The following is a 12,405-nucleotide window of genomic DNA, read 5'->3' as shown; positions in this document are numbered from 1 at the left end:
CAGCGCCCACATGTTTCACATATACTAATAGAATACATTGGCTGGAACGGATATTTATTGTTCAGCATCCCACATGAGGCATCTTATCTTCTTGCTTCTTAGGTTTCCAAATTTTCATGGAAGAGTAGAATTTTATTGCCAAACAAAGACATATATTACATGGGAGGCATTTTGAGTTGGGCAAAATAGACATCATCATACTCAACTGCTACACGAGCACAACTTGTGCCTTGTCCTCTACTAAGATATAATATTTGACAGGTAATAATTTCATTTTATGTGTTTAATTATAGTCAACTAAAGTTGGCCTGTAAGCAAACATCGCTTTGAGGAACTTGCGGGGTCACTATCATCCCTCGAATAAAATATTTTGACCATTTCATCAACTCCGTTTCATAGTTTTATTCACAGTCTGCAAGTTGCAGTATCTGTTGGTCTTGGCTCTTCAAATTTATTAGATATTTGAATCTTATCTAATTATGGCATCAAATTCCCAAAAAAAGAAGGAAATTAAAAAAAGAGAGTAATCAACACTACCAATTTGTATACAACGAAAAAGCGCAATTCAAAAATTGCGGTCAAGAAGTATATATATACCAACAAAATTCATAAGAAAGCAACAAATATAAAAATAAATTTGCAGAAAATAAAAACGTGTACAAGGAAGTAATCTTGGTTTGTTTTCACTTGCATTTTAAACTTTGGAGCGTTTTTGATGACAGATCAAATGCAATGGTGCAGTCCATGGTGGAAGACTTCTTCTTCTTCATGATAAACATCGATTCAACCTTTCCAGTCAACGTAGCCTCGCTGTTGAGTGTCAATACCCCGCTGCTTAATTCACTGCTAAGACTGGAATTGCTCAATGCACTTGAACTCAAGCTCACCTCGACGTCAATGTTTTTGGTGGAAAGCATTCCAGCCTTACCCTTGGGAATAGAAACTTGCCCAACAGTCGAGCCTTGGTACAAAAACATGATAATTGCAGCATCATACTTGTATGGACCAAAATTTGTGTTCTTGACTTTGATTTGAGTTGTGAATTTAGTGTCGAATGAAGGTGTCGCTGGGACAAAGTTGAGGTTTTGGACGTTGATGTTGCCTAGCCTGACCTTTGGGGTCTTAACTTTCATAATAGTGAGACTCAACGCGGTTATGACCATGATCTGAAACACAATGAAAATACCAATATAAATGGCCAACTTGATTCTCTTCTTGCGTTTCAGTTCATCAGCTGATTGCAAAGACTCTGCATCACTTCTTGTGTAACCATTTGCTGGTGCCAAGGGATAGCCCTGGTTGGTTTTCTCAGCCATATTAGTATCCTTTTCTTTTGTGATATGAAAATGGGAAGAAAGTTTTTGTGGTTTTTTTTTTCTTTTTGGTGGGTTTGTTTCCTTGGATCAAACTTAAAACAGGAGGAAGTTGTTTGTGGAAATGGAGGAAGAGATGTGTATTATATATAGGTTTTGGAGTTTAGACTATTTTTATTAAATTATGTGGTGGAGTGCTTTCCCAGAACAAGTAGGTTCGGGGAAGGAATTGTACATTATTTTAATATTTTATTGCGGACACCAAACGCGTCCAAAGACAAAGTTCTTGACTTCTAGATGATCGATGACTTTGGTGAGGACCTTTTAGGGTTTTGCTATCAGATGGAACAAATTAAATATCAAGAGGAACCGTCATTTTGCTTAAAAAATATCAACCGAAGCTTCGATTTTTCCGTTGGCATTAAGACTAAATCCCCCAATCACGGGTGAGAACATGGTTTGTGATATATACTATTTGGGGCTTCTTTTTTAAATTTAATTGACCATCCCCAATACAAGCAAGAAATATTCTGTACTTGAAGAGTGAACGTTGTTGAAGACTTGACTAATCAAACATGGCCGAGGGTTTAGGGAGCTTATGTAATAATCAATCGAGTAAATATGTTTATCAAGATATTGAGAATAAAATGGGTATGGTGCAAATGTAAAATTGGGGATATTGAGAATAATATGTTTCTCAACATGCCTTTCCACGTATGACGAATTTTTTAGCCTAATACTTAGACAACACAAATGGGATAACGTGTTGCTGTTAGTAGACCTGACAATTTTTTACACGATCCATTAATACGACACGAAAACGACACAAATTAACTAGTTTCGGGTCAACATGATAACTAATCGAGTTTTTATTAAGTCATCCATTTATGAATTCTTAACGGGTTTACATGCAGGTAATCCGTTAAGAAAAAAGTTTGTTTGATAACTTTAAACTATTAAAAAAACCTTACTAGTTACTACAATAGCTATAGTACTTATTCTCATATAAGTGAGATTTAAAATTCCGATGCACATTAAAATTATAAAGCAATTTAAAAATACGTTGATTAAAAAATTCATAATAATTTATTTACAAGTGAAAAATTATGCAAACACTTGTGCTTGCATCCTCTATACTTTGATGATGGGTACAACGTCGATTTTTAAAACCCAACAAAACCCTCTCGAATAGCATTTTAGGGGGAGTTCAAATAAACTAAAATTCATAATAACTAAAGTACAAGTTGAAAAATGTGAAATATATATATATATATATATATATATATATAAACGCTTGTGATTACATCCTCTACACTTATACAATGGTTACATCGTTGTTTAGATTTTTAAAAGCCTCCAAACTCTCATGGATATTTTTTTTTTTTTTGAAGTGCAAAATTAAGAATAATCAATGTAGACACATGAAAAATATTAAAAAAAATGTATAATCAGTTGTGATGACAAGCTTTACTACTTTCGTGAATGGCTTAACTCCGAATTTTCGACACCATAATCCATAAACCCTTGATTTATATTAAACCGTCGATTTTCTTTTACGCTCTATTCTTCTAATCGGATTCCGTTTTTCAAATCTTCTTTTTTGAAAACATTATCTTTTGGCAGATGGAGAAAAATAAACTGTTCAGATTGTTGATATCATGTTCTGATGTTTATGGTTAACTGAAATACGGGTCGATGTTGTATACTTTCTAGAGACTTTATAAACTCCAAGCAATATTTTCGTTAACCATAATAATTTGAACGTGATATTAATGATCCGAACTGTTTATCTTTCTGCATCTGCTAAAAGATCATGTTTTCAAAACTAGAAAATCTTAAAAAAAAAAAAAAAAAAAAAAAAAAAAAAAAAAGAGAAATTCGGTAAGAAGAATGGAGTGTAAAGATAAACGACAATCATGTTTTTCATTTTATTATTTATTGATTAAAAATATATTTTCTTTACTGGTCACTAGTTGGGTCATATTACCCGTTAACATTAAAGGCTTGATTTCGACTCATTTTAACTAGTGTTACACAATATAACCCGTTAAGATATTGAGTATATTACTAAAATGACATGAACATAGAAAACACAACACAAATGTCAGGTCTAGCTGTTGGGCTTCACACGTGATACAATCTACAATGATACTAAGAAAAAAGTTGGAGTTGCACCATAAAACAATTGGCAATATGAGGAGCAATTTAATTTATTTATAAGCTCATGCAAAGTTTGTACTTGCAGAAATATGGAATTCATTTTCAACAAGTTTTCCTCTAAGTGAATGATCAAAATGATGAGTTCAGTCAATCTTATAAACCATTTGTGATAAAAACATTTTTGGCATTATTGACACCTGAATTAATCACTTTCATTTTTTTTCTTTGACATGCCATCACTTTCATCATAGGAGAAAAAGAAAACTAGAGGGTCATGATTATTAACTTCTAGCCCTTTAATATTAACTTATATCATATTATTAACTTAATTTCTACCCCTTAAGCTTTGGCCACTTTAGTTTCACTTTTGAAGCAACTCCATAAAAAGTCATATTCAAAGCTGAATAATCAACTCCAGTTCGTACCACCAACTACAAGAATAACAAAGTCCAGGTCCATTATGGTTTCCCAATGTCAAATTCTAATAAAGGTCAAGCATTCCCACTAAACTGTAGCTATGTTATTTAACTTTCTTTTATTTATTTTGCGAGGTTTGAATTTAGGAATTCCTTAAATAATGTGGACACAATTAAAAAAAATTGCAAGGTAATGCGGACACAATTAAAAAATTGCAAACAAGAAGTAATGACGGAATTTGTGAATATTAAGTAAGTAAAAACTAAATCAAGTCTCGAAACATAAAAATAAAGTTGGCTCACGATATAGTGCCCATATTCTCTCAGTTACAATCCAAATTTTGGACAGACTTGGCTGCCAAATTAAACACCATAGAGCAGCCCATTTCAGCAGATTTGTTTTTCTTCATGATCATCATCAACGTAACCTTTCCACTCAACTTGGCTTGACTGCTCAACATCAGCAGCCCATTGCTCAGCTCACTTCCAAGAGCGGAGTTGCTCGGCAGTGCTGCAGAATTCACACTCACCACAACATCAATTTTTTTCGTGGACCGCATTCCGACTTTGCTATTCGGAATAACAACTTGCCCAACGGGCACACCTTGGTACATAAACGTGGCCGTGCCGGCATTAAACTTATAGGTACCCCAGTTTAAGTTCCTGACTCTGATTTGGGTTACGAAGCTCATGTCGAAAGAAGGTGCTGCCGGAACGGAATTGAGACTTTGGACATATATGTTGCCTAACCTGATTTTTGGGGACTTAACTTTCATCACAGTCATACCAAAAACGCTCATGACTACGATTTGAAAGACGATGAAAATGCCAATGTATTTGTACATCTTAATTCTCTTCTGGCGTTTGAGCTCCTCGGATTGCGTCGTGGCTGAAGCTTCATGATCATCTCCGGAGTGCCCAGTTGCTGGTTCCAATTGGTGGTACTTCTCAGCTACTACTTTCTCAGCCATTTTAATTTCTTTACTTAGAAAAATAGAAAATCAACAATATTTCTCCCTTTTCTTGGAAAGTTGTATTTTACTTCTAGAGATGGGTTGGAAAATAGAGAGTTGTGTTTGTGGTAACGGTAGTGAAATGTTATGCATATTTATAAAGTATTATGGGTGTGAGTTTGCTTCCTGCATCTTACACATGTAAGGGGATATATTACTTTCTAAATTTTATTTCATACACGCCAAACGCGCCTGGTGTACACTTACGACTTCTAGATGGTGGCGTGAACATTGCAATTGAAATATAAGGTTGAGAATCCTTATTATATCCATAGAAGCTTCGATGGGGTCAGTCGTCCAGTTTGGACTTCCATCCTAAGGTTCATGCACAAGAAATTGGGCACCAAACTACTCATGGTGCTGTATTAAGGTAATTTTGCTAGAATTTTAGAGACGGTCCAAAGACCCATTAATAATGTACTTATATTGTAAGTAACTTAATTACATACAATCCAATAAGTGTATGTTGTTGCTACAAAAAGGCATTCGTATAATTCGTATAAATTGTCATTTAGTAGTCCATTGAATGACAATTTATGTCTTCACTAATGCATCCCACAACCCAATACGACTAGTGTACTTATTGGACAATTGTAAATGAACTGATCCAAAACGTTATGTGTGGGAAGAAAGGTTGATGAAAGGCAGAATGCAGAACTTATTAGGCCATTTTCTGTGGATGAAATTAGAGATGCTGTGCACCAGATTCTATCTACTAAATCTCCGGGTCCTGACGGTTTTAAGGCTGGGTTCTTTCAGGATCATTGGGAGGTGGTGGGGGAGGATATTATCCGGATGGTGCAGGCTTTTCACCACTCAGGGAGGTTGTTACAGAAGGTTAATCATACCCATATTGTTTTAATTCCGAAGGTGAAGGCTCCGTGAAGGATGACATAACTTAGGCCGATCTCGTTATGTAATGTTGTGTATAAGATAATTGCTAAAGTTCTGACAAAAAGATTGAAGAATGTGATGGACCGGGTTATTAGTGGCAATCAATCGGCATTTGTACTGGGGAGGCAAATTCATGATAACATTTTGGTTGTTCATGAAATATTGCATTCTTTAAAGCAGGGTGTGGAGGGCGAGGAGGGTCGAATGGCGGTCAAATTAGATATGGCAAAAGCGTATGATCGAGTGGAATGGAGTTTCATGATTGAGGTGATGAGAAACTTGGGTTTTCATCCACTATTTTGTACATGGATACGTGAATGCATCTCTACGGTGTCATATAGTGTGATGGTGAATGGTGTTCCGTCGGGGTACTTCCTTTCCTGATTGAGGTTACGAGAAACTTGGGTTTTCATCCACTATTTTGTACATGGATACGTGAATGCATCTCTACGGTGTCATATAGTGTGATGGTGAATGGTGTTCTGTCAGGGTACTTCCGACCGGGGAGGGGGGGCAAGGTGACTTGTTATCACCTTTCCTTTTTCTCGTATGTGCAGAAGCTCTATCAACTTATATTTGGAAAAATGAAATGGAAGGGTAGATTAGTGGGGTGTGGGTGGCGCTTGGAGCAAATGCCATCTCTCATTTGTTTTTCGCGGATGATTCGGTGGTGTTTTGCAAAGCGGATGACACGGAGGCAGTGAACGTAATAAGGATATTGGAGAAGTATGGTCAGGAATCCGGTCAAATCATTAACTTGGAGAAAAGTTCTATTTTCTTTGGGAAGGGTTGTTTGAAGAAAGAATTAAAAGTGTATTTTGTCGAGAATGAATATCCAAGCAAGAGACGGCTTTGGCAAATATTTGGGGATCCAAGCAGATTTTGGACATTCGAAGAAGGCGGTTTTTGAATCTGTACAACATGGCATTGAAAGTCGCATAGATAGGTGGGCGGAGCAATTTTTGTCGCCGGCGGGGAAGGAAATGTTGATTAAATTGGTGGCAATGGCAATGCCGAATCATGCGATGTCATGTTTTAAATTGCCAGTGACCACATGTAAGGAGATGGAGCAAGTTATTGCTCAGTTTTGGTGGAGAAGTCAAGCGAAAACCAGGGGATATCATTGGGTGGCATGGGATAAGATGACCGAGAGTAAGAAGGTTGAAGGTTTGGCCTTTCGAGACCTTATTGGGTTTAATTTGGCTATGCTTGCTAAAATTAGTTGGAGGGTGTTGTGGAAGCCGGATTCGATGCTTAGTATGGTGTTTCAGGACAAATATTTTCCTAATTCATATTTTCTAGAGGCAGGTCAGTAGAAGAAATTATCGTGGGGGTGGAAAGGTATCCTTTTTGGGAGACAAATTTTGCACCGTAGGGTTAGATGGAGGGTAGGGAATGGAGAGGAGGTTCAAGTGGACGAGCCATGGGTGCCTAAGCCTCGTTTGTTTAAACCAGTGTTAAGGAATATGGATCCTAATATAAGGGTGTGTGAGTTGATCATGGCAAATAGGCAGGGGTGGAATTTGAAAGCTCTTGTGATGGGAGTGGCACCAGAAGATGTTGAGTTGATTCAATCTATACGGGTTAGTCGACATGGGTGTGAGGATAAAAGAATTTGGTATTATACGAAGAGCGGGGTGTATACGGAATGGTAGGGTTATCATGTTGCGATGGAAACGTTGAAAAATGGTGAGTTTGGAAAGAAAAGAAGTGGGATGGCGAGTTTTTTGGGTTTATTGTGAAGGACGTGGAAGAAAATTTGGACCCTTGCTATTCCGCATAAACTCTGGTTCTTTATGTGGAAGGCTAATAAGAAGGCTTTGGTGGTTAGACATAATTTGGAACATAGGAAGATTCGAATAGTGAATAGATGTGAACTGTGTGGAGCAAGTAATGAAACTGAGGCTCATATTTTCTTCAATTGTGAGTTTAGTCGTATCTTTTGGTTTGGGACGTCATTGCAAATAAATATGGTAGCTATGGGGGTGAATGATTTTCTGGAGGGAAGATAGCAGATTGTAAAGTGTTTGGAGAAGGAAGTGGATGCTGATTTGATCGTGCAACAGGTGGCCTTTGGCTTTTGGTTAATTTGGAAGTCTAGGAATGAAATGGTTTTTAAGGGGTTGCGGACGTTACCACAGGTTGCGGTGGATTTATGGCACTGGCATGTGGAGGACTATAGGAATGCTATAGATGTTACGGTGGGGGAGGGTGGGGCAGATAGGAGAGGTAGGAGGGATGGGGTTAGGTTGGGCTTTGGGGAAGAAATCGGGAAGGGTACGGGTGAGGGGTGGAGTATGAGGAAGGGGTGAGAGGTGGGGGAAAGAGTAGTTAAGTGGCAGAAGTTTGATTATGGGGAGTCAAAATTGAACTGTGATGCAGCATGGAAGGACACGGGGAAGGGAGGGGTAGGGTGGGTACTTAGGGACTTTGCGGGTATCCCAAAGCTCGCAGGAGGGGTAGGAGGTGGACAGTTTGGGGACGCCACCATGGCAGAGGCGGAGGCGATTAGACAGGGCCTGGAGACGATGGTGGAGAGGGAGGATGGGGAGGTTAGTACTAGACTGGTGGTGGAATTGGATTCTAAAGGCTTGATCAAGATGCTAAAGTAGAAGACCCTGGTTGATGTGAATCTTGAGATTTATATACAAGACATTTGGAAAATGACTAGCTTATTTCAATTGGTAAGGTTTTGCTTTACCCCTTGTCAATGCAATCGTGCAGCCCATTCGATAGCAGCGTACGTCGTCAAGCATGGCAAGAGATTTGGCTGGGATGAATTAGGTCCTGAGTTTCTCTTTAATATTTTAGCAGAAGATGCAAATGTAACTGTTTGTATTTAATTTCTAATAATGTGTCACTACTAGGCAATAAGCACCTTAATCAACATTTAAGTAATAATTCAATCGTTAACAACCACATCATTTGGTTTACAAAATTTGATTTAAAAATCTAATCTCCCTAGTATTAGCCAAATGTTACAAATAGTCAAAGTTTAAAATTTAGACCTTTTATTTATTTATTTTTTTCATGTTGTGACACTACACTTTCTATGCGACTCTCGTAGTGAAAAAGTTGTTAACTAAATTTTTGTAGCATGCATCGTCAAAGTTCTAAAAGATGGTAGGCGCTAGTTGGGCGGCAGGTCAGGACCTAGTGCCTAGGCAGATTTAAGTATATAAAATGTCTTACAGTTTATTGAAAAAACAAAAAAACCAAAATGAAAGTTATCTATTTTTGTCTAAGTGAGAGTTGCAACTTAGGCGAGTGTGGAAACGGGTTTGAATGGGCTAAGCGAGTACCGAAGCAGGTCTATGAATCCTTTCTTAATTTTCAAATATCTGGCAGCTGCCTAGTGTCTAGGTGGCTAGGCGGCACTAAGGTGGGGATTTTTAGAATAATGTGTGTTGTTAGCAATTGAGATCCAACCTAAATTTTCGTTAGTCTTTCGTTAAACAAAGTACATAAACCTCACGTGTGGGGTTAAATTCGTCCTTTTAATTAAACTAAGAAGGCCATAACATTTGATTTAGTGATGCTTGCTTCTTTGTTGCCTACAAAATTACCTAAAGGCTAGGTCCTCTCTTCCAAGCTAGTTGAAGATTTGAATGTAAAAACAATTTGTTTGGAGGAGAAGACCATTGTCCCGAAGTTGTTGCCTCACAAATTGGTAATTGGCCTCATTACGAGGGTTTAACTAATAAAATTTTCATGATGTGGGTCATATTAGAAGTACGACGTCACCACAGACCACGAAAAAAAATTAGCCTAAAGTTTAATACTTAAACATATTAAGTGATTTGATTACCTATTGATGATTCGAATTCAACATTAAGATGTGACATCCCACATCGCCTAGGGGAGTGATCCTTAAATGTATATTCTCATCCTTACCTAGCACGAGGCCTTTTGGGAGCTCACTGGCTTCGGGTTCCGTAAGAACTCCGAATTTAAGCAAGAAGGGGGCTAGAGCAATCCCATGATGGGTGACCCACTGGGAAGTTGCTCGTGAGTTCCTAAAAACAAAACCGTGAGGGAATGGTAAGCCCAAAGCGGACAATATCGTGCTACGGTGGTGAAGTGAGCCCGGGAAGTGATCCGCCCCTGGCCGGGATGTGACAATTTGGTATCAAAGCCTAACCCTGGCCGTGGTGTGCCGACGAGGGCGTCGGGCCCCTAAGGGGGGTGGATTGTGACATCCCACATCGCCCAGGGGAGTGATCCTTAAATGTATATTCTCATCCTTACCTAGCACGAGGCCTTTTGGGAGCTCACTGGCTTCGGGTTCCGTAGGAACTTCGAAGTTAAGCGAGAAGGGGGCTAGAGCAATCCCATGATAGGTGACCCACTGGGAAGTTGCTCGTGAGTTCCTAAAAATAAAACCGTGAGGGAATGGTAAGCCTAAAGCGGACAATATCGTGCTACGGTGGTGGAGCGAGCCCGGGAAGTGATCCGTCCTAGGCCGGGATGTGACATAAGATGACTCTGAAATATCTTCTATAAATTTCTTCAAATTTCTTCTTTATGTTCTTTACACTTCAAAGCATTAAAGCCTTCAACTCTTCTTTTGAAATTTCCATAGAGACTTTGCCTTCGTCTGTCTAAAACTTCCATCTCCAAATTCTTTTCTCAACTCCTTCAATTCAAGAATGTCTTCTTCCGTTGTCCTTCCTACCATGCTGCCAACTATGCCTCCGTTGGTCAGGGTGCGTAGTAAGGGGGAACGAGAAGTTTTCGTGTGCCAGGGCAAAGATTTGCTGAATGACTGCAAGGTCTGGTTAGAAGTCGGCCACAATATTCAGGCATCTTTGCTTGAATATTCAGATCTCGAGCCCCCGTGTACCAAAATCCATCCCTGTTACCTAAACTTAGGATTAAAATTTCGGCTATTTGCTCTTTTTAAAGAGATCCTGGTAAGCTACAACGTTGTTCTGTACAACGTCACTTCTCCTCCTTTTGTATCATCACATGCTTTGAATTACATAATGGATGGTATGGAGTAGACCTTAGGATCTAGGAATTTTGCATGTTGTGCACCTTGTGGAAGAGTTTAGTGACGCATTACTTTTTCCAATATTGACCCAGTTTGCATGGGGATGTATATCACATATTTTCCCTGGCACGACAAGGACTCTTACAAGGATCTCCTAGCGGTCTACGACAACTGGAAATGTCACATCTCAGGGGTTGGGGTCTAGAACACTCCATTTTTTTTTATCTTTAGTGTGGTAATGACTGGGGGAGCATCGAGTTGTGTCGATTGGAGCTGATTGACAAATCCTTCAATGTTATTCCTATAGCACATCGCAACTAGAAGGGCCTCATTGCTCCTGAACTGGTTAGGGAGCATAGTAGGGATGCTATTGTCAAACGTTGTAACTATCATGTCCCTGTGCCGTTCTAGGTCAAAGTGAAAGATGCTAAGAAGGTAGTCTGCTCAATCGGAGTTCTCAAGGTGCCTAGATCAAAGAAGAAGAATAATAATCTGTTCTAGATCGAAGTGAAAGATGCTAAGAAGGGAGTCCGCTTGATCAGAGTTCCAGAGGTGCCTAGAAGAAGCCGTTCTAGATCGAAGTAAAAGATACTAAAAAGGGAATCTACTCGATCGAAGTTCTAGAGGTGCCTAGATCAGAGAAAAAGAATAATGAACTGTTTGATGACGTCGCAAAGAAGTCGAGTAAGGACATGACACTTAAGAAGAAGTCTGCAAGTGAAAAGAGTTTTTCCACCTCACAAGAGAAAATTGATGTAATGGATCAAGCTCCTACTTCTTTCGGGCTAAAGCTTCTCAAGGTGGATCAATAATAGGTCTCAGCACTACAGGGACCAAGGAAGAAGAAGAGAGAGTTATCTAGCTAAGGCAAAAACTTCATTAACGTTATCGAGGGCTTGATCTACTAGGTAGCAGAACAATAGCAAGAGCAGCAGCAGCATGAACATTAACAACAAGAACATCAGCAGTAGGAAAGACAACAACACCACCAAGAGCAGCAACAACATTATGCATTCACTACTTCTTTAAGTAAAATGATAATTTCTCAACACCCCACTTTCTACAACCATTCGAGTATACGAGCTGGTTGGTAGTTTGGTATGACCTCATCCAGCGTTTGTCTAATGATCTAGCTCTCCACCTCAACAATAAGTGGAGTTCAACCTTATCAGATTCTCAGATCGGCCTAGAATCGGCAGGTGCTTTCAACCAATTCTAATTGTCTTCATAATGTGGAACATGCCCAAGCATTGATCCTTATAACCATCGCTCATTTTGACTTCAAAGAGGCAAGTTCATACTTTGATAACCTGATTAAGGATTGGCACTAGAGTCGATAAGCGGTAAGTGCTCCGTTACTTACTTAATTTGTGTTGGCTTTTTCTATCCTTGTTTTATTCTCATACACTTCTTAAACAGGCTAATGTGTAGACTGAGGTAGCACTTCTAAGTCAAGTTGAGAAGGTTTACATGTTGGAGGTTGCCTATAAGAACAAACATGGATGCAAAATCCACGTTGATAGACTGTTGTGGGCGAGGAATGCAGAGCTAGAAAAGGTGTTGGCGGTTAAGCAGGTGATTGAGCATTCATGGGAAGTCGAGCAGGACAATTTGAT

General features: G+C 39.0%; 2 protein-coding genes across 2 annotated transcripts; both read right to left on the bottom strand.

The window, feature by feature from the left end:
- Positions 1-510: 510 nt before the first annotated feature.
- LOC103927313 lies at positions 511-1,447 on the bottom strand. The gene has a single exon (XM_009336222.3). It carries the CDS (start codon positions 1,314-1,316, stop codon positions 684-686), a length of 633 nt encoding a protein of 210 aa, XP_009334497.2. The 5' UTR covers positions 1,317-1,447; the 3' UTR covers positions 511-683.
- A 2,669-nt stretch (positions 1,448-4,116) lies between these two features.
- LOC103927319 lies at positions 4,117-4,984 on the bottom strand. Its single transcript, XM_009336228.3, has one exon. It carries the CDS (start codon positions 4,858-4,860, stop codon positions 4,213-4,215), a length of 648 nt encoding a protein of 215 aa, XP_009334503.2. The 5' UTR covers positions 4,861-4,984; the 3' UTR covers positions 4,117-4,212.
- Positions 4,985-12,405: the final 7,421 nt, after the last annotated feature.

This window comes from the organism of the source record quoted next, unplaced genomic scaffold (assembly GCF_019419815.1).
Source record: "Pyrus x bretschneideri cultivar Hongxiangsu unplaced genomic scaffold, Pyrus_bretschneideri_v1 Contig3, whole genome shotgun sequence".
In the NCBI taxonomy this organism is placed as follows: domain Eukaryota; kingdom Viridiplantae; phylum Streptophyta; class Magnoliopsida; order Rosales; family Rosaceae; genus Pyrus; species Pyrus x bretschneideri.
Note: the sequence above shows the minus strand (reverse complement) of the source record. Positions and strands in the feature narration are given on the sequence as shown.